Raw genomic sequence first — 22,381 nt, forward strand, 5'->3', positions numbered from 1 at the left:
ATTAATTCATTTCATTCATAATGCTTAGCACAGTTTACACTTTATACTGGTAGCAATTAATTTTGTAAAGATCATATTGTATTTTTAGCTAAACATTGACAAACATTAGTCATTTTCACATAAAACAAATACTATTAACCAGCAATACATTGCTAAACATTGTAGTTATTTATTTCTTTAAAAGATACTAAAAAAAAAGTAAAGCACTAATATTTAAAACTTCTAATCTGACACTGTAAAAGTTTTCAACTGTCTAGTTATGATGAACAACATTTAGTAATAACAAAATCTTACTGTAAATTTTAAAGTCTTAAAAAACACTGATACAAGTTAATGGCAGATACACAATTTCCTAGTCATTAAGATATTTAAAATTACACAGGGCTGCAATATGAAGATTATTTTTTACATATATTTTTTCAAGATTATTTTTTTGAAAGGTTTAACTTCTGCCTCCCCCATCCCAAGTTATATTACAATTTCTTTTAGATCAAGCCCATCATACATACATGTGAGACCTAATACTGTCCAATGGAAAGGATAATATGGAATATTTACAATGCTTTGCTATCCTATGATCTTAGAAATTTGAGATTAATATTGAACATAATAAAGCAGAAAGCAGGAAAAACATGTCAATAGTATGCTAGAGTAAAATTAGTTGATAACTAAGTATCTATTTCAATACCTATTAACTTTTATATTTTTGCAAAATACCACTAATTAGCTGACTGAAATCTCTGGAACCATTGAATAAATTTGCATGAAATTTTGTACAAAGGTTCCTTTTGCAACTTTGGTGCTTGCAAATAAACGATTTTGACAGATTCTCAATCTGAGTATGGATATTCACAAAAGGTCACAGGTTTTCTATTAACCATTTCTATTTAAATTTTGTTATTACTTAAAAATCAGAATACTTTTTACAAACAACTCTCTATACAAAGCATAAATACATTTTGTATTGCCTAAAATAAACTTCCACTTTTTTATAAAGCACTCAATAATTCTTTGGTGCTTAACTCAACATTGTGGACACTTTAAAAAGCAAATTAATAAACCAAATTGATCTTATTATTTACTTAATTGTCTTCAGAAAAGGGAATACATGTATGTGTGTGTGTGTGGAGCAAAAATTTTCTGTGGCATTAGATAATGTGAAGCACTACTTTATAACAAGAACATCTAGAGCTACAGGTTGTGAGGATCTATTAAATTTGTGTGCATGTGTTTCGGCAAGAATTTTTCTTGTTCAATATGGTTTATGGGGGTGGGGCTATTTTGAGTGCATAAGGCGCACTTCTAGATCCAGATTTATATCTGACACAATTTTAAAAAAGAATTGTGTATAAAGAGTGGACTGAATTGTGAATTGTGGTGTCCCTTTAAAACAGTTCCACTGGAGAAGAAAAACTAGAAAATTTAAGGGTAAAAAAAAAGGATGGGTAGTTTCCAGTCAAAAAGCAACATAAAGCCTATTAAATATTTGGACATTGATTTGAGAAGCCATAGAAAAATCAGAGATTGTAAGAAACAGGTGCCAAACTATCTATATAGATTTATGTTTATATTATATATATATATATCAGGTTGCTCAGATCTTAAATGATATAGTAACAGTATTTAAACATTTGGCTGTAAATACAAAATGATAACTTTGATAAAAATCTGCAAGGATTACCTAAAAAATGTCAAAATGCCTCCAGTTTCCATAAACTCAGCCAAAAGAATCACAAAAGCAAAGTGGTTTGTATTAGGGCAATAAAGTGTGAACTCAATAAACACAGCTCTAGTCTGTCTGTCTAGCCAGTTCTTGTCTTTTAAATCTTTTAGCATCTGTAGAGCCTGAAAACAAAAAAAAATATTGTCAAGCACCTAAAAATATAGGCCTATATATTTATGTAGGACATAAGTTTTGCAAAAGAAAATGATATATTACAAAGTGCATTATATACTTTAGCAATCTACCACCGTTTTTAAATAGGAATCCAAGATTATGTGATTTCTCTGAGTAGTAAGGACTGTAACCATAGAAGAGATGCCCCCTGAAAACTCTATGAAGATCAACTACACTGGCCTAGATGAAAGCAGCTGGCAGCAGATGGCCTCGGAAAGAAATAGCACAAATTTGAGACCAAAAAAAAATCCCTAACAGTTAATTAAAAGGTGCAGATTATGAAAAGATAAAGAGTAGACAATGCTGGATGTAGATGTAGAAAATAAAAAAGTAGTTTCCCTTTTAGACCAAAGTTTAACCCAAAAGGAAATCCAACAATGATTAAAAATAGAGACTAGACAACACACAATTACCAGGGGAGCAACATACAAGAGAAATTTACCATCACTTTGAACTGACCAGGCAAGGAACATTGGAAATTGTTTTTTTTTTAAAAGCTTTATCATTATTGAACAAGACATTAGTAATACTTCTGTTTGTTGTATAAAAGTTTAAAATTGTAGCCATAAGAAAACATAAAGACACAACTAGTAACATTATAAATTGAGCTTTTAGAGAATAGTTTCATTGAAACTTTGCTAAGAATAACTGTCTTGCATTAACTTTAGCTGAAAGTTTATAGCTTAATTAATGTTAAGTTCAAAGAAGGTTTACTGTATCTTTAAAGCGCATTTGAGCTATGTATCCTCCACCACCGTACAGTCCATACTCTCCAGCTATTGGTAGACCCCAAATATCTTGAGATGACTGATAAATCCAAGCATTAGTATAATCTGTGTTTGCAACAGAAGAACAAGCTTTTGTCCAGCCAGGACAAAAATCATCAATTTCTTCACTATTGTAGCTATAGCCTGAAATACAGTCCTTGACTTTGACTCTTTGGATTGTACAGTTATCTGAGAAAAAAAAGGTAAGAATATATAAATATTAATAGTAAAATAAAACTGAAATATAATAGAGAAATAGAATAAGGTTTCATTTTACCTTTTTTCATTCGTAACTGTCTTATTCTTGGAGTACCAAATCGATATAAATCTTTTTCACTTGTATAAAAGGTACTATCAGATAAATAAGAATCTGACATATCCTTTTCTGGGAAAAGCCATGGAATAAGGTTATTTGGGATCCAATCAAACAATTCTGCAGTTGTATTCACCTGTAATTTTGAAAGTGTATTAAGAATTTTTTTACAATACTGCAATGTGAAATACTTGAAAAGAGTTAACAAAAAATATATTACTTATTTTGACTATAAAATATTCAACACTACTTGCCTCCATAAAGCCAGTTTCAAAGCTATTGACAAGCTGCTGACTAATAACATTTTGCATTTGATAATCTTGAGAGCTGCGGTTTGCATGACAGAGACTGGCCACAATAAGCAGATACATAAAGTGAATGATGAACTCCTTCAACAATGTATTTAACATGATATGAATCTTGCGTTTCAGTGTAGCAGCTTTCAGCTCAGTTTTAGTAAGTGGAGGTGCATAAGACATGTCCAGCTGAGAAAACTCTAAAAATGAAACGAAATAGTCCAGAATTACAATAGTCCAATCAGTTCTAAAATGTTTAGTCCAAAATCTTTTGATGTATGTAAGTGCAAACACTAGAGAAACAACAGAAAATAAGTGATGAGACAGAATTTTACAGGAATAAATAATTGGACAAAATTTATATAATTTCTATATTATTGACATTGTTTGAAATCTGAGTTAACCAACTTACTTTCTTTCACACCATATTGTTTGTTGACTTGCCTAATAAATTGAAGATCCAATGTATCAACTTGTTTTGTTTTGCTCTTACGCAGTAGGATTGAGACAAACACAGAAATAGCAATTACCTGTAAGGTACAAAAAGGTTGCCATAATTCAAATAGATCATTAAATTAGGAAAAAAAAACTCAGCCATAAGGACATGGAGGCGCGATGACTGAGTGGTATAACACTTGGCTTCTGATTCAGGGGGTCCTGGGTTCAAATCTTAAGAGATTTTTTTGTGTAATGCACAAATTGTAAGACAAATTTCCTTATGGATAATAAAGATTGTTATATTATTATTATCATCACTAGGATTTTGAATTTCAGGATCTTTAGGGCACCTCTGAGTCCACCCAACTCTAATGGGTACTCGACATTAGTTGGGAGAAATTAAAGGCGGTCAGTCATTGTGCTGACCATATGATGGCCCCCAAATAGATCACCTTTGAATCATCTGCCCTATAGATTGCAAGATCTGAAAGGAGAACTTTACTTTACATAAGGAAATGAAAAGAAATCAATTCAAGATTAGGTTTGGGATAAGTTCAAAGCTTATCTAATATAGCCTTTTTTTTGTTTTGCCTTTTTTTTGCTATTATGTTTGTTAATTTTGTATTTAAACAGTTAAAAGATTCTCAATAGATTGATAACAAATATAGTCTTTGTTTAACAAAGTTGTTGCTTTAAAATAATCCATTTTTCTTTCTATTACAGAAAGAGGATTAATTATTACATTAAGTTGCACAAAACTACTACAAGCACTTTGAACCCAGAAGTAATTATTATTCATATTAAGCTTAGAAGTCAACTTTGATGACTTTTGTGTCATTCTGTGGGTCATTAGCACAAAAAATCCAGATAAAAAAAACTACATTCATGAGAACATCAATTCAAGATAGTCATTTCTAAAAACGATTAAAATGTGTTTCTGTGAAATGTACTCACTTACCTTTATAGGATCAACAACAAATAAAGACTGTAAGAAAGTTAAGAAAAAAGTTGAAATCCAGGTCTCCGTGACATCTCGACCCCATTCCATACTATAGAGAATTATAAAGAAACTGCTGGTAATGATAGCTAAAAACAAAACTATCCAAGCAATGTAGCGAAGAAAATGTGGCCAAGCTCCTTGGGCATTACTAGCTGTGGAAACAAATATTTTATTTAAGTTTAAACAAATGTAAGCAATAAAATTATATTAAAAGATTTTTTTATCAATAAAAATTGTATTCTAAAAGTGTCTTAATACATATGCTAGGTATTTTTTATTATAAGTATTTGTTTAGCATTGTTTTGATATTATTTGCAAAGAAGAAAAAAGTGGAAATGAAAAGTAAATAATTACATGGATTAATTAATAAAACTTTTTCCAAAGCTTGTAACTGTTTCTCCAGTTTTGACATCCAAGGTAATCCCCTAGACTTCTTGTTAGTGTTTGATGCTTCACTGTCTTGATTATCTAAACAAAAATACCTTAGTGTAAGTAATTTTTAATAGCACACAAACCATTTTCATCAAATAAAAAATAAAATAAACCTGAATTTAAAACAGACTCATTATGAAAGTTATGAAATTTTATAAATGATTTAACTACAAAAATGACAAGGAAAAAATAATTACAAAACTGTATTAGATTTCAACAAAATAATTTTATTAAAAATAAAATTCTGATAATGAATACAAAAGAGCAAATATATAAATGACATTAATGAATAAACAAAAGTTGTGAAAAAAAAATCAAGTGTTCTTTCAAACCTCTATAATGTTAAAAAAATACAGAACAAGAAAAAAATTGCATATGACCTGAATACTGATTTTCTATCTTGTTATTACAGCAGGCAGCCGACCTTGTACTCCTCTGAGCTTTTCTGAATATCATCATAACAAAAATCATTGGCAGTGCAGTAATAACAGCTGAGACTAGGGAATGGTACAGCTGTCAGAAATTTAAGAGCATTATGAATTAACAAAGACTTAATGAAATGTATTAATTGTAATGTATTTTATACACCACTTTTATTTAATCAATCTCATTTTTAATGAAAAATATTGGTACCTATATTTGCTATTTCTTTTTTAAACTAAGGCTACAAAAAAGGTTACTTTTCAAGTTTTTGATAGTTGAAATTAACATAATTCTAAAACTTAATTTTTCCAATATTTAAACAACATTTTACAATGATTAGCAATGCTTCAATACAGGAAAAAGAATCAATAAATAACATTGTATAACCTGTTCATAACTGAGTCGAATAATCCCCAATTCTAAATCTGCTTTTGTTTGTTTTCTGTCAATGCCAGGAATGTCTTTGTAAAACATAGCACTGGTAATCATGGACAATAGCAGAAATGCCAAACAGCACAAAGCTCTTTCAACACGACTGTAATGTAATGGTTATTTTGAAATATTTCATAACAATGTTAAACATGAAGAACTATAACACAAATAATTAATATGGGCTTTTAAATTTGTTAAAATGTTTGAATGAAAAAAATAAAAATTAGAATTTATTTTGGTACAATACCTAAAGTTGCTCTTCTGTGGCCTAATGAACAGAGATATCCACATGTGATCATCAGTGATGTGTTCTTTTGTATTTGTGAAAAATAAGTTTTTTAGTTTATCTAAGTCTTCAATATCTGAAGCCTCAATCATCTTTTCAATTCCATATTCAGCAGCTAGCCATTCATCACAGATGAAATAGAATCTATGGACAAAGACAATCATTTTCATTAGATTTGGACAAGTGTGAAATAATGAACACTAACATTTAAGCAAACTATACAACATTGTAAATACTCTTTTTATTTCTTTTTTACAGTTCATAAATAATATAGTAGAAAGTATTCAAAATAAATTACACTTTTCCAGTGTGTAGATCTACTACATCTATCCTGTTCAAGTACCAGGTAGAGTTACTTCCATGCCCATGGCTGTCATGCCAGATTTTTAAACATTGCAATTCCCCAAGTGAAGTAGGACAAGCCATTACAAAGTGATATACACTTCCAGTAGGGAATCCCTAAATAAAAATATGTATACTTAAACATGAAAATCAAAAATCATTTTTAATAGTTATGTTTTGGACTGGGACATTTTGAGCATTATTTATTCATCAAGTTATAACTGAAAAATAATTGAATAACATTTACTTTCTTTACTCCATCAGATAATCTCCTAATTCCAGTATCAGTTAGCTCCCCTGATAGTGTGAAGCTGACATTGGAAGTAGTTCCAGCTGATTTCCTAAGTCCAGTGTGGACAGTGATCAAGTAAAAGTAGTCATCATAGGCATAGTTGTCTGAGAGTGGAAACACTCCCCACTAGAAGAAATATAACCCAACATAGGAACCTTAAATAATGTATTTTTTTAATGTATAGTACATATAGACTATTATAATGCAGACATATCTTAATAAAAGCTATTTAACAAAAAAAAGATTAATTTTATAATACTTTAAAAATAAGCTAAATTGTTCTTCCATTTTTTTTAATTGCCAGTATACTCTTTGTTTAATTTGTTTCTATTTGGGCAGCGTTAGAGTTCTCTAACTAAACTATAATATATTATCGTAAAAAAAATAGAAATGATGGATGACACAGGTTGACAAACAGAAAATTAACACATTAAATTAGGATTGTTAAAAAAAAAACTTGTATGAATATAGCTAGAAGAATTCCAAACAATATCCAAGTAAAATTGTAAAGAAATGAATATTTCTTATAAAAAAGTATATATTTTTGGCAGGTAAATAAGAGAAGCTCATTACACAAGTCAGTGAATAAATGATAGTAAAGTTCAAGTCTCCATTGTAGCATTATTTAGATAGTGGGTACATAGATTAATACAAAATTACTGTAGACATTACTATATATTAGTAATAATAACGAGACTGTCTTTTTTAATTTATTAGCAGCATCCACATGTAGTCCTTTCATATCTATCATTCGGTTCTGGGTATGCTCGTCAGCTTGAATTATGCTTGCTGCTTTCTCTAAAGTTAGGTCTACATCTCTCAGAAGTCTCTCTTTCACTCGATTCGACAGTATGCCACATACCAATCGATCTCTGATGAGTTCATCTCGAAGATATTCAAACTTCTACAGTAATTTATTATTAATCTGTGACAACAGAACAACAACAATATGGAAAACTGGCTCAACTTCTGCAAGATTCTATCATGTAAATTCAGATGTATAAATTATGTACAAAAGAAAGGTTTGTAAGGAGCTTCAAGTAAATAATATTTATTAAATTCTAGTTCTGGTTTGTTAGTACTGTTCATTATTAGCTCCATCCAGAGGTTTTAAGAGATTTCTGCACCTCATCAAAAGTTTTAACATGTTAGGTGAAAATCTAATGAATGACACTGAATATAACCATCTTGAACTTTGATGTTGATATTAGCTATTGAATACAAAGAGTGTTAAAAAGATTCCTTACCCCCCCCTTTTTTATTTTTCTTAAAATTATCTTAAAAATTGGGTTTAAGATTAATTCATTTTAGTTTTTGTCTATAGGAAACTTACTAAAAATTAATTGAACAATTTAAAATATAGACTAAAAACAGTACCTGAAACATTGCCTTTCTATCCATATAGTGTGCCCATAATGCAATACAAGTAAATAGTAGATAGAGACTAATCAGTATACCAAGAACTAGACCTTGACCTTTGATGTCAAATTTACTGAAGACTGTAGCAAAGTGTATTGTGTTTGGGAATAAATTGAAAGACATTCCATTGACTACTTCTGTTCCGCTTTCACATGTACATGCAACTTTGCTACTCAAGCCTGTTAGCTTTTGAAACAAAAAGTGTTTGAAAATCTTGGGAAAAGATCTTTAAAAATGTATATATAAATATATATATTTAAATATATATAAATAAATATTTCTTAACATATGTATGTACCTTGCATTTATTATTGACCCAGTCTTGAATAGTTTTATCCCAAGAAAAACAAGCACCTGACACAATTGCAAACAGATAAGGAGCTTCTAAACTGGTGTTAAAAACTTGAATCACTGAAATGAAACAAAATAAAACAGCTAATGAAGAAGGGTGTATTAGAAAGCAAACATTCTAATAAATCAAAGAAAATTTTGCCATCCTTTGGTCAGACAACTATTTCAAACAATAATTATCTTATCTGAATGCATCTAGTCGTACATGAGCTACACATTTGTGTGTATGCATATTGATATTATACTGTGAGCATTTGTAATAATGTTTTGTATCTAAGTAGTCATGTATGAAAACCTATAATATAAATAATATTTTGTATGTCCTTCTTTCATCCCCCTTTCAAGAAACATGTTATCATTGGATATTTGATTTTAGCTGTCAAGACCTTAAAAAAATATTGAATATGACATAAGTTAATTTTTGAACTTCATTAATGCAGGTTAGAATAATAAATACAGTTGAAATTACCATCACGCTTTTGCCTTCCAGTAAGAGTATCTGTATAAGAAGTTTGGTTTGTATCTGAAAAGCATAAAAAAACAACACAAGAACTATCATTTCAGTATTTATAACTAAATAATTATTTAATTTCTAAATGATGCTACTCATACTTATATACCTAAATATGGTTTCTAAAGATGCTACTAAAATATTATATACTCTAAATACAGCTACTAAATATCACATAAGGTACCTAAATAGGGTCTTAGTCCAATATATATTGTTCCAGTCTTTGTAAATAATCCTGGTTCAAAACAAATTCCATTGTCTTCTTCAAAGTCCTCCCTAGTTAAAGTTTGTCTGGAATAAAATCAAAACAGATTTACACAGGAAGGATAAAAGTGGATCAAATTAAAACTATTAATTTAATGAAAAAAATGTTAGTCTATAATTGTTATTTTATACATAAGCTCTAGTTAGTGAAACCAAAAGTATGCTAATTAATACAGTACAAGTATATCAACATTGGAGCAAAGAAACATCATTTCAATGTATCTAAAATCTGCTTGTCAAAACAATATTTTAAACTGACCTATGGTCAAATGCTAAGTCAGTTGGTTCTAAGTCCATCCGTAAATATAATGTGTATGTTAACAATGGATTTGTTAAGCGTATTTTCAGACAGAAGTGTAGAAAAGTTTCTCTGTGGAAAATAGTCATTAGAATTCATAGCTAATGAAACTTTGTTAGGTACAAACATAATGATTATTTATTAAAATCAGCCATGCTACAGAAACAAAACAAGAAATGATTTTCATTGAGTTCTAGACAAATAAAAATGTGTTTCTACATTCCATAAGTACTTACTTATATTCAAACTTGTGATAAAACATTTGAGATGCATCATCTTCAATAAACTTTGGTGTAACTAACACAAGATTTTCAATCTCACTTTTGTTTCCATAAGAATCATGAAATATTGTGGGATTTGTCAAACTAATTTTATTGCCATCATCTTGTTGAACAGATCCAATAACTATGTCAGTATTAATGTGCTTAGCATTCAAGCCATGAGTGTAGATATTAACAGTTTTCACAGCCTGTCAAAAAAAAATATGTTTATCAAATTGCTACCAGTTTCTTCAGCTTATCCAGTATACCCTGAAAACAGAATATATTACTTTAAATACCAAAAAAAAGTTGTAGAGAAAAATCTTATGAGGCAGTCATGATTCAGAAAAAGGTAGAATAAATCAAGACATGTAGTCACTAACGACTCAATAGTTTTTTATAATGCCATCCAAACACCATTTGTCCACAAAATTTAATGGCTCCAGACTCAGTGCTGATGAAAGCAAAATCCTAACAGGCAAAGAGGAAATACTTGGTCTCAAGATGTTAAGACACCAGAATTCAACTTCAATTTGCAGCAATTCAAGCACATTTCTTTTTCTGCATTCTCACTATCAGGTTGCAGTGTCAAGATGACCAGTCCAACATTTGAGATGAAATGCTCAGTGGTTTCCAGATCTTACATCTCTCCATTCAGTATTTTTTTTTACAGGGCTGCATTGAGTCAAAAAGGTCGTAATCAGCATTGTCTACAGATACTTCACAAGGGCTTGCTTCACATCTATTCTAACCAAGTAAAGATTCATTTTGAGATACAAGTTTCAAGATTTCAATTAGTGATAGATACTTTATTTCACAGAAATAGATGCCAAGTCAAGCAAAAAAGTAGGCATGAGGATCCTAGCAATGTAATCAGGATGCTATAGAAGAATACAAGGTATCACCTACAAAGACTGTATCACAAATGAGGAGATTAAAAACAGGATCTAATTGCTGACCATTGAAAAAAATGCAAAGTAAAAATTCACAGCCATATGACTAAGCTGTCCAAGTTGTAAAGTGCTTGGCTACCAAACCAGACAGTCCCAGGTTTGAATCCTGACAATAGTTGTTGAAAAGTAAAGGCAGTTGGCAATTGAGCTGGCCACATGACACCTTTGTTAACTATTGGTCACAGAAACAGATGACCCTTAGATCACAAGGACAATATTAAAGAATAGACATTGAGAAAGATTACATTAAGGGAAAAGAAGAGAGGAATTGAGAAAGTGAGTTGACAAATTATTTGTGATGGTGCCCCAACAATTCAACAAACTTAGGAGCAAGTGAAGATGCAGATTATTACTGTAAAGCTCTAAGAATGTATTTGACATATGTGGTCATAGCTTGGTTGCCAGTCTATTCCCATAGACCAATAATGCAGACCATGATTTTGAAATACTGGAGTTTGATGGGTTTTTGAACTCTAAAAATCAAGTTAACCAAGTAGAGCTAGTGACTGTAGTTAGACTAATAACAGTTCAGAAGCAAGGTCTCAGTGATGTTGAACTTAAATGATTATGCAAAAGGACCCACACAAACAGACACATTCTGACAGAATTGTGCATATCAAAGTAAAGCCCTAAGTATTCTTAGATTCTTGTATCATTAACTAGTGCCAGGCTCTCTAGGAAAATTTTTTTTTTTTTTAAATTGAGTCAGAGAATGCTTATAAGTTGATACTTAAGTGTAGCGTTTAAGTCCTACAAATTTTCTAATTTATATTTTTTTTAGTCCTTCGGGAAATATTGTTTTTTTTTATTTATAAAATTGAATTGGAATGCTGAAATTTTATTTGAATAAAATATGAACACTATAACAAAATAATTCCAGCATCACTAATGTAGTGGAGTGGATACCTTTTCAGGAAACACCGGCCACCCTGATATCCACGTGACCCTTCCCCCTAGATAGCACCTTGTGTCCGCGCATAAAAAGGCAGATCAACGTGGGCACCGTCCATTTGACCGGCATCTCTTGTCGCTGTAGTGTCTGTACGTTACTGGACCTACTTCGTCTCCACTCCCTGTTTGTGCCTGGTTCTACACCATGTGTTTATGTATGGCTGCAGGTCTTTAGTGTGTAATAAAGAAACTGAAATCGGCCTACGAGTTCCTTTCATCATTTAGAATTTAGTTTTCTGTGCCAAACCCACCACACTAATAATAATATTGCCCTTTAAATAGTAAAAAAAAAAGTCTTATATCATAACTTATCAAAGTGCTCCTACTCTAGTTTCCTAACCTTTCTCATTTGTTCCTCCATCTGTATACTTGACTTTCTTTACCCCTAAAAAAAAAGGCTTGTCTTTGAGTCCGAAGATTTATGAGGAATGCAGTATTTCCCGTGGCTATGCAGCCCCAGCTGTGATCTACATATTTTGCGTCCAGGGCTAGCATAACCATTGTCCGCCAGTGGTCCATTAAGATATCGTTTTATCGACTCTCTAGCAGCTAGTCATTTGTGGGCTAGTTATTTAAGTATTTTTAAAGTGATAATTGGCTGGAGAAAGCCAATACCCCTCTTTAAACTAAATGCAGTCCACAGTGGCACAGAAGTCTGAGAGGTCTGTGAACAACAGATAGTAGTAGGTTTTATATCCATCTCGTCTCCTAGACTTGCTGCCCACCAAAGCTATTGAACCCAGTCTGCCCATAGGCCGAATTGCTGATTTAGGTAAGATTCACCCTGAATGTATAACTATATCAAGTATAGAGGAAATCAAAATCATTAAGTCAGTTATGCACAACCACACATACAAAATCGCCATATTTTTTCCAGATCAAGCCAGTATGTAATTAAAGAAATAAACAAATAGATACAGAACAGTAAATTAAGAATTGTGTGAAATAAGTTCCTCTAACCTCAACGTGAACTTTGTTCAGCAGATCCTGCTCACTGAACTTCTCATCTATACCTTTAAAGGTAAAACCAAGGGGTGGAACAAAGTTGGTCTGATTCAATGCTTCCTCTAAATTTGTCTTCTGCATTGCCATTTTAAATTTGTCCTTTTCAGTGTCATATATGCCATCAGCATTGGCCATTCTCTTCACCACTTTAAAATAATCATCCCAAGCTTTGGTCACATTTTGTACAATATTGTCAAACTGTAGGAACAAAGGAGAAGATAATTTCAAGTTTAGTCTTTCCTTAGAGACATTCACAGAGACAAGTCCAAATAAAAATCAAACTCTACATTACCTGGAGTAACTTATCCTTTTCTCGTTCTTTCAAGGCTTTTTTATCCATTTCAAGCAGCTCAAGAGCTTCAGCCTCAGTGTACCCAGCATAACTTTTATCTAGACTTGATAGTAGTTTCTGAGATTCTGAATACTGAACTTTGATTATATTATTGACTATAGTTTTCAGACCTTACAAAAATAAGAAAAATCAAAGATGTTTTAAAGCTCTATAAAAAAAACACCCTATTTATACAGAAATAGATTTTTTTTCTTTAAAAAGATTTTAAAAAATAAGATAAATGTAAGTAGAAATAAAGAATGTTGTTCATATTATATGAAAACAAACTTGTACCATCTAAACAAGGTGACAATGAAGAAAGTTCAAGTGGTATATCAGTTAAAGAATTTGTCAGTCTCTTTAAAGCACCAGATGCTGTTTCCTGGAGGAAAAAAAAACAAAACATGAAAGGAATGTAACATTTTAAAGCATATCTAAACAATTTTTTTTTTAAGATATTCAGTGAGTTTCATTTAGGACAAAAATGATTCATACAAATATGATGGCATTTTGTAAATTAGTTGTTTAGGCAAATTATCAACCATTATCAATTATTTAAAAATTTCAATAAAAAATTTATTTAATTATTACCTCAAAATTGAGAACTGTGAAAAACTGATGTTTGTCCATTAATTGAATAAACCAATTTTCTTATATGACAACTAATGCAAGTCATGTCATAAATTTCTTATTTCTATTCTTGATAAACTAATTCAGATGTTTAATTTCCAAGAGTAATGTACAATTAATTAGAGTTAGAACATAATTTTTTTACCATAGATTTTGTGGACATTTTGTCTGTGCTTGCAGTGACAATAGCCATAGAGTTTGCAAAAATTTGAATCTGACCAGTACTTTTGTCTTCATTCTTTTTGACCAAATCACCAACAGTTTCCACATAATCATTGGACCTCTAAAAATGTATTTAAAAAAAAAAAAACAATAATTGTTTTTAAAAGATCTATGAGATTCCTAAAAGCAATGTACATATCTAATGTCAGAAAGTTAGAACTATTCCTGTTAAATAATCAGTTATTTGTTCCTTGCTTGAATCTAATGGCAGAAAGTTAGAAGTATTCCTGTTAAATAACTTATAGTTATAATTTGTTCCTTGCTTCAATCTAATGGCAGAAAGCTAGAACTATTCCTGTTAAAAAACTTACAGTTATAATTTGTTCCTTGCTTGAATCTAATGGTGCAGCAGTGGTTGTTGTTGTAGTGGTGGTGGTTGTGGTTTCTGAATTATTTGTGGTGCTTGTCGTTTCCTTAAACAAACATTTGTTTTAAATAATTGACTAACTGGACGTAGAATGAAAGATACAAGACCAATCAGTTTAATATATGTATATGTATGACCTATGTATAAACATTGATGAATAACTCACTACATTGGATACAAAGGTGGAGAGTGTTGCTGCTCTTTGAGCGATTTTCATTGGGTCTCCAAGCATGAGACTGGAATTGAACTTCTTGTCAATGGTGGTAAAAAAAGCAGCACTATTAACATGGAGCTGCCCTTCAGCATCCTGAAATACCTGGAAAAGAGTAAATGAGAACCAAAATAACATATGGCTGTATAGCTCTGGTTAATTACCTTATAGTTTTCAATTAATTTAATTTTTGAAATAATTTGTTAAACAAAGGATGACATAGAGGGGGTAAAACAGGTTAAGGATACTTAGTTTATTTGTGAAGTACTGTTGACAAGTTAACCATATTAAGAATGATTAAAACTATATTTTTTATGTAAGAGAAAGCTTTTTTTATTTCAATATTATTTTACAATATAAAAGTCTTTAAGAACAAGTGCATATTGTTAAGAATACTAACCTTAACAGTCAAGTTACAGCTAACCTTGGCTCTAAACATATCAAAAATATAAATGATCACTGGACAGTCCCCAGTTTCTTCTTGTTTACATTCAGTTAAAAAGGTTGATGCAGAAACTTCCTCTAGAATTATAAAATTTTAAAGAGTTGACCGTTATTGATTTTTTTTTTGGAAGCCACTGATTTCATTTTTTAACTAATTAAAAAAAAAAGGTGACTAACTTCCAGCATAAATTAGGTGAGTTCCTGCTGATGTCTTCTGATAAACCTGATATTGTAATCCAAAATTGGTATCAATTGAACTGTTTTGTGTTGTTCTAATACCTTCATCTTTCCATCCAGGAAATTTAAATAAAAATGGAGTCTCAGTTGCATTTCCTAATAGTAAACAAAATATATAAAGAAATATACTGCTAAACTACAATCATAAATATAAAACAAAACCACTGAGCCACTAAATACATATTAAATTTATCAATTTATCTTCTTCTTTGTTCTCATTGTTATGTTGGAGTATTCATATGACTAGACCAATAAATGAGATGAACTGCGCAGTGGTTTCCAAATTAGGGAGCTCTCCATATAGTTTTCTTTCTATTGGGGTGATTAGGGGGAGCTACCACCTTCTACCAAGTGCGTCCCCAGGTGGTGGATAGGGGAAAGACCCTTAGATATAAGGGTTAGCTGTGAATAACAAATAAACAGCTGCGGACCAACTGGTTTGCTATCATGGAGGATGAGGTAAAGTATTCCAGTGGTTAGAATATTTACTAAAAACATCTCAGAAATCCAGGGAAATGATTGCAAAAAGCGAGTATAGGGCGCTCTAACTCTAAACCCGGGTAGATGAAACTCGTTAGCTAGGGATAGCAGTTCATCTAGGAGAGAAAACTCCGAAAATAAACACCTGCCGCCTTGTAGATGATCTTGGATGATCAAAGGCTATGGGAGCACACCCAGAAAGAAAAGCAGGCTGAAGTCAGAGTCAATGGGCCTCCTGGCGCATAACACATTGACATGCAACCTCATCCTCAATGCTGCAATTAAATCTCAAAACTTTCAATTTCTCACAAAAAAATATTATTGCCTTGAAGTATATAGCAAATAGTTTAGAATTCCACTTATAGTTACCATTAATTAATATTATTATTAATATTTTCCAATAATCTTTTTTACATTGGTTATTTGCCTAATTAATTATTGCTTATTTACCTTTAAATGTAGAATTAAACAAGTAAATGGAAAAAAATCATTTCTAAAAAAAATATTTCTTAACCTTCAGATGGTTCAACACTACAATTTCCTCCATAAGGTTTGAAGTTGGTAAGGACTACTCTAATAGCTTTAGATTTGTTGTAATTCTCCATGGATACTTCAACTGTGATTGAGTAGGTCACACCCTCTTCCCACCATCCACCATCAACATCAAACAAACTAGTGGACATTTCTAGAACAAATAGTTGAAAATAAAAGTTAAACTATGCACAACAAGCTCTTCCACAATCAGAATAATAGATTAAAGTAATTAAACAAACTACAATCAAATATAAATTCTGAAATGAAGTTTCAATTTATAATATTCTTTCCTACAGTTAAACTTCAGTCATTGCAGTGACAACATTAATATATCCTTACAAACATAAATACCTGATTAATAGCAATATCAGTATTGATCAGGTTACACATATTTCTTTTCCAAAAAACAAGTTTAAATGTGCACAAATCATAAGTGATAATCAGGTTAAACATATTTAAATAATTAACATATAATAAACATATTTCTGTTTCAAAATAAATTTAAATTTTTGCACAAGATGAGTATTATAATAGTTGTAACAAATTAGAACTTTCAAATGTAACCCATTAATTAAATGAATTCATTGTTAGAAGAAAAACATTGCTTATTTTATATGTTCAGAGTTGATAATGATTACACTAATCAGCATGAATTAAATTAGTTTGAACTTGTTTTTCCCTCATCTAAGCACAACCAGTAAAGAAACACCTCCACAGTATATTATCTTATTTCATTAGAAAACAAACATACTTGGGTTTATTTTGTTCAGGTCAACATTTTCCAAACCATTGGCACCATATTTAGAAACAGACCACACATACTGTGCAGTTTTTTTGTCCCTATAATTTGCATTCAGTATGACAGCTTCAAGTACTGTTCTTTCATCAGTTACAAGCTTTTCCCCACAGTTCCAAATACAGCTGAAATCATTATTATAATCAATCAAGTTCTAATCTAGTATATGAAATACAATATAATGTTAAAACAATCTAGATACTTGGATTGAATTTTTGAAATAATACCATAGTTGTTTTTTTAAGACTCTACTGTGTTTAAGAAACTGTAAAATGCTTATTCTTGTTTAATAAAACTTTCCACATGTACAAAATAAATTATATCAAATCAATATAAAGATATGCAAGCACATCTTCCCCTAACTAAACTCATTTAATATGTATACAAAAGTGTTTTTTTTTAATTATTTATACATGGACTAGAACATGGATTATATTTTGTAATTTCGTAAGCTAGCTTAAAATCTATGGCCATATTACAAAATCTTCGGGACTGGCAAAGACCTTCCTTCAGGGAACAGTACCTGGAAAAAGAAGAAGAGGCAGAAAAAGAAAGCAATGGGAGGACAACATAAAAGAATGGATGGGCCAGCCATTGAAAGATGTTCTAAACAAGGCAAAAGACAGTGAGAAATGGAGAAAGACGGTCGACGAGTTTTGCTTGGTGCCCCAATGGTCCAACAGACTAAGGGATAGGTAAAAAAATAAAGGTAAAGTTGAAATTGGTTTCCATATACTAGTGTTGTGGACTACAAGCAAAGTCTGGTGAGTTCAAGATCACTTAGTGCAAACTTAGTTACATAAAAGAATTTATCTTAGTTCCTTTAGTGATAAACCATTGTCCTTTATTTCAAATAATGATAACTGATTTTGAACTATTATTATCTTAGGTATTCTAAAGTAGTTATTAGCAGACTTACTCAATCATAACATCAATAGGCACTATTTCACACATTTCAACAACTTGACCTGCTCTACCACTTTTCACACCACTGGTCACCTCAACATAAAATAAGGCCAGGTCATTCAAAAAGAAATTCATTGTTGGAACAGTGATAACACCACTATTTGAATTGAACTTAATATTGCATTTGGTTAGTTTGTCAAAGCTGATGTCTTCACTGAAGGTCTGTGTAAATGTATGGATTTCATCTTTTGAGTTTAGCAAGTAACATGACCATGCAAAGTGAATTAATGATGATGATGATGATGTTACATTTTGTGTTTCGGCAAGATCTTTCGTCTCAGATACTGCATCCAGTGTAATGTTCCTTCCTAGTTTGGCTTGTTTGAATGAACCATATTTTATCTTGACAGCGATAGGAGGGTATGTAACATTCATATACATTATGTCATATTCTGTCTCATTTTTACGAGTCACTGATATTCGAAGCTGGATTTTATACAAGCCAACTGATTTAATAAAGTTAAAATTCTGAACAATAATATTAGACTTGTTAAAATCTACAACACTCCAGTTCATGATTGAGGAATTTTCAGCCAGTTTCCAAACTTGCCAATCCATTACAAACCAATCTGAATAGCTGCATTCGACAGTTCGCTCAGCTCTACCACTTATTGTAGGTAAAGTAGTCAGCCAGGCCCTGAAAGGTTTGAGCATATCTCCATATGTAACATCAAAGAAATCTAATGTTGAAATGCAAGGGAAAAATGATTCAAAGTAGTATGTTGCATTTTCAGTTATGTTGTCAAAGACTACAGAGGCAATGGCTTTTCTCAAGCTTTCCTCTTCATAAGTGACAGTTATGTTTAGAGTTGTCTGTCGGTCATTGAAGGTTTTATTTTGTGTCTCGTCATTCATCCAGAAATATACATTCATGGTCCCATTAGGTGAATACCTGACCAACCTAAATGTGGAGGGCTCCTTAACCCTAACAAGCGTTCTATTTGTTTCTTGTTCAAAACTCAACAAATATCCAACTCGAATGTGGAAGCTAAATGTTTTGTTTACACCAAAGGCAGCTATTGAAACAGTAATGTTAAACTCTCCTTTGTTGGAATAATTATAGGTATAATCAAAAGTGCCTTTGATAAATGTAACATTTCTTTCTGAGTTGATATTTCCAAAGTGTAGTGTGATGATCAAATCAGGATAGTCTGAATTAATATAGTCTTGAATGAGCCTTACAGTCCCTATTCCTTGAGAAGTTTGAACATTATAAGGCACCAGATTTTGAACTAAAATAACATCAGCTTGTTCTACTGGAGAAAGTATTGTAAAGTTGATTTTGTCTGAAACTGAAACAATGACAGATATGAAAATGAGCTCAGCAGCTTATATATGTAACACAGGCAGAAATGAGATGAATATTAATATATATGTGAATTATATATATATGATTGAGATTTAACCATTCTTCTGAGCCTCCATAGCTCTCATTGATACTTGTGTTGAGGAAAATGAAAGGAGGCTGTTACACATCTTAAAAAGAGGTGTTCACAAAAATAGCTTCATCATAACATGTAAAGAGGAAAAAGGGAGGAAAGTTGGCATTTTAAAGTGAAAATAGTAAAATAAACAATGATAATGTATTATGTTTATATCAGAAGATTTAAGGGACAATAAAGTATAAGTGCACTATAGCAAATGGCTATGGAGACCCAGATGTAACCTAATATTTTGTCACACTGCTGGGAGGTCAATTAAAGTTGTTTTTTTCACCATGTAAAGCCTAATATTAATAAAAAAAACAACAACATTCTAATTAATTTAAAATGGAAGTATTTTATACCAAAACTATAAAAATGAAAGTATTCCTGTCTCACAGTTTCATTGTACACTATCTGCTTAAGATATTGTAGTTGATTATTTCTCTTTCTTTATGGAAACTCATATACAAATATTTAAGCTTTTTCAATGGTGCAGCTCACAGAATGGATGAAAAGATGTGGTAATGAGACAATTGTCTAGTTAATAGCAGGCAAATGTCTAACCTTTAGACAAAACATTGTGACACTCCACATAAACTGTATAATTTCCAAGATGTGTATAGCTATGATTTCTGACATAGATGTAGCCTGTTGATTGGTTGAGGGTTAAATCAGCATTATCATCCCAGACTTTAAACATGTCACCCCAGTCTATAGTGCAGTTAGGCTTATGGATTTAAAGAAAAAGGTTTTTGATCAATTCAATAAAATATTAACAACGATATGATTTGAAATTTCTAGACCTTGAAATGCTTGAAATAGTAATTGTTAGAATTTTTTTGGAAAAGAAAAAGTTTAAATTAATCTAAAATATCCATAAAGTATATAGCTTCAGTGAATTAAGTTGTTAAGCTTTCATATATATGTAATGATTGCACCATTCAATGTGTCAGCACTTTGGCTTCGCATTGAAGATTACCACAAAAAAATATAAAATATTGTGTTTAAAATTTAAGCCCTCAAATTATTGTGCCAAACCCCCAAAATATCAAATTATTGAGGAATTCCATTCACACCTATATGTGTTATTTAAAAAAATAATGTAATTTCCTTTAAACAAAATTGAGATTTAGAATTGTACATTATGATGTAAAAATTTGTTTATTTCTATATTAGTAGGTTCTCAAAAATTGCTGCCCATTGCTTTCCTCTGTCATCCTGCAGGAGGTTGGGGCTAGGACATAGTAATCTTTAGTTCTGAAGGAGCATCCGAAAAGTCAAAGTAATTATAACATGAATAATACTGTTGGCAACAAACAATTCAAATCATTTTTTTTTTTAAAAAAGAAGTGATATTTTTCTTACCCCTTTAGACATACACTATTGATTATTATTACCCAGTCAGCCTCTACTCTATTTACTTCCCACACTGAAACATAGGCACCATTTTAAGCTACTGCTTATGGTAGTAATAATTTTTTCTTACTAGTGTTGGTGTATTAACTTTCATATTCTGATCAACAACTTTCAAGGCTACTCCAACTATATCTTTAGGATAAAATACTCCATGATCTTTTCTGTGTTTTGATATTTCAAATGTCCCATCTGTAATACAGCAAAAAAATATCAAAGATTAATTTTCAGATGTTCCATCAAAATGTATAACAATATAAATGTGTATGCTGATGTGAATGTTCATATAAGTTACAAAAGTATAAATTGTGCACATTTTTGTGTAGTTAAGATTCATCATATGACTGCCACTTTTCTTTTTTAAAATGAAGTGTGTTGTTATCTTTTTTGTAAAATAAATTTTTTTTTAATTCAAATTATGTTATGTTTTCATAGTTAATTCTTAATTAATTTTGTTTTGGTGAACCATACTGTAAAAATTTCCATATTCTCAAATTCCTAGAATCTACTTTTAAGAACTGATCTTTAAAGTCAACAAACCTTAATCTCATTACTAAATTTCATTTGAAAAATATTTATAAGATAAGCAAACAAAAATGGACAAAAATACTTTCCCACACAATAACTTTCTATGACCCATCAACACATATTCACATGTCAGTAGTGTTCAATAAAAAAAAAAAATACTTTTATTACGATAAAAAAGAATAAGTTAAAGTGTTTATAAAAGACTCAAGCACATATTTTGTAAACACTGAGCTAAGCACAAACCTAATTTACTGTTTGGGATTGGATAGTAGGCATATATGGAGAATGTTTTCATCAAGACCTCTCCACATTTAGATGTTGCTATAACTCTGATGATGTATTGGCCATCTTCATTAGGAGAAAAGAATATTCTAGCGCTCTTATTAGTTGTATTAACAACTGAATAGTTATGGATTCCTGATCCTTCGATGTTCCTAATGACATGTGATACCTGGGGAAAAATTAAGGCTGAAAAATTACATCCGCATTTTTTGTTTCAAAATATATTTCTACAAAAATTCTTAAGAGAATACACAAAATTATTTGAAATATGATATGATGGAGGTGTTTTAAGAAATGCATTTTAATAGAAATTTTTGTTAATGGCAATGGCTAAATGTGAATTACAAATTACTACAATATGTCTAGGAACTCACATTAATTGTAAAGATAACACCTTCTCCTCTTTCAACTGTTGCTGTTACATTCCACAGAGTTCCTACTAAAACATCAATGACATAGGACACACTAAGGTTTTCTAATGCATCAAAAGGGATAAGTTGCAGATTTTTTATGACAGGCACTTTAGCAGATGGCATCTTGAAACTCAGATAGATAACTAAAAATAAATAACATTTTTAGATAGTAA

General features: G+C 31.0%; 1 protein-coding gene across 2 annotated transcripts in view; it reads right to left on the reverse strand.

Annotated features, from left to right (window-relative positions):
* LOC106064392 (uncharacterized) overlaps positions 1-22,381 on the reverse strand; it is a 60,193-nt gene that overhangs the window by 6,264 nt on the left and 31,548 nt on the right. For both annotated transcript variants that reach the window (XM_056021361.1, XM_013222947.2), the window contains 33 exons: positions 22,170-22,351; positions 21,757-21,964; positions 21,059-21,177; positions 20,137-20,299; positions 18,102-19,440; positions 17,138-17,307; positions 16,367-16,537; positions 15,313-15,468; positions 15,092-15,213; positions 14,647-14,796; positions 14,425-14,526; positions 14,037-14,174; positions 13,556-13,643; positions 13,223-13,392; positions 12,886-13,128; positions 9,998-10,230; positions 9,723-9,833; positions 9,384-9,490; positions 9,158-9,211; positions 8,636-8,748; positions 8,296-8,523; positions 6,874-7,044; positions 6,583-6,743; positions 6,246-6,428; positions 5,954-6,101; positions 5,524-5,656; positions 5,066-5,179; positions 4,670-4,863; positions 3,686-3,803; positions 3,232-3,473; positions 2,942-3,113; positions 2,612-2,853; positions 1,682-1,845 (listed from right to left, as the gene is read on the reverse strand). In XM_056021361.1, coding sequence (XP_055877336.1) covers positions 1,682-1,845; positions 2,612-2,853; positions 2,942-3,113; positions 3,232-3,473; positions 3,686-3,803; positions 4,670-4,863; positions 5,066-5,179; positions 5,524-5,656; positions 5,954-6,101; positions 6,246-6,428; positions 6,583-6,743; positions 6,874-7,044; positions 8,296-8,523; positions 8,636-8,748; positions 9,158-9,211; positions 9,384-9,490; positions 9,723-9,833; positions 9,998-10,230; positions 12,886-13,128; positions 13,223-13,392; positions 13,556-13,643; positions 14,037-14,174; positions 14,425-14,526; positions 14,647-14,796; positions 15,092-15,213; positions 15,313-15,468; positions 16,367-16,537; positions 17,138-17,307; positions 18,102-19,440; positions 20,137-20,299; positions 21,059-21,177; positions 21,757-21,964; positions 22,170-22,351 — 6,409 coding nt within the window. The remainder of the gene's footprint in view (positions 1-1,681; positions 1,846-2,611; positions 2,854-2,941; positions 3,114-3,231; positions 3,474-3,685; positions 3,804-4,669; positions 4,864-5,065; positions 5,180-5,523; positions 5,657-5,953; positions 6,102-6,245; positions 6,429-6,582; positions 6,744-6,873; positions 7,045-8,295; positions 8,524-8,635; positions 8,749-9,157; positions 9,212-9,383; positions 9,491-9,722; positions 9,834-9,997; positions 10,231-12,885; positions 13,129-13,222; positions 13,393-13,555; positions 13,644-14,036; positions 14,175-14,424; positions 14,527-14,646; positions 14,797-15,091; positions 15,214-15,312; positions 15,469-16,366; positions 16,538-17,137; positions 17,308-18,101; positions 19,441-20,136; positions 20,300-21,058; positions 21,178-21,756; positions 21,965-22,169; positions 22,352-22,381) is intronic.

The sequence above is a fragment of the Biomphalaria glabrata genome, chromosome 2, assembly GCF_947242115.1.
Source record: "Biomphalaria glabrata chromosome 2, xgBioGlab47.1, whole genome shotgun sequence".
Lineage (NCBI taxonomy): Eukaryota > Metazoa > Mollusca > Gastropoda > Planorbidae > Biomphalaria > Biomphalaria glabrata.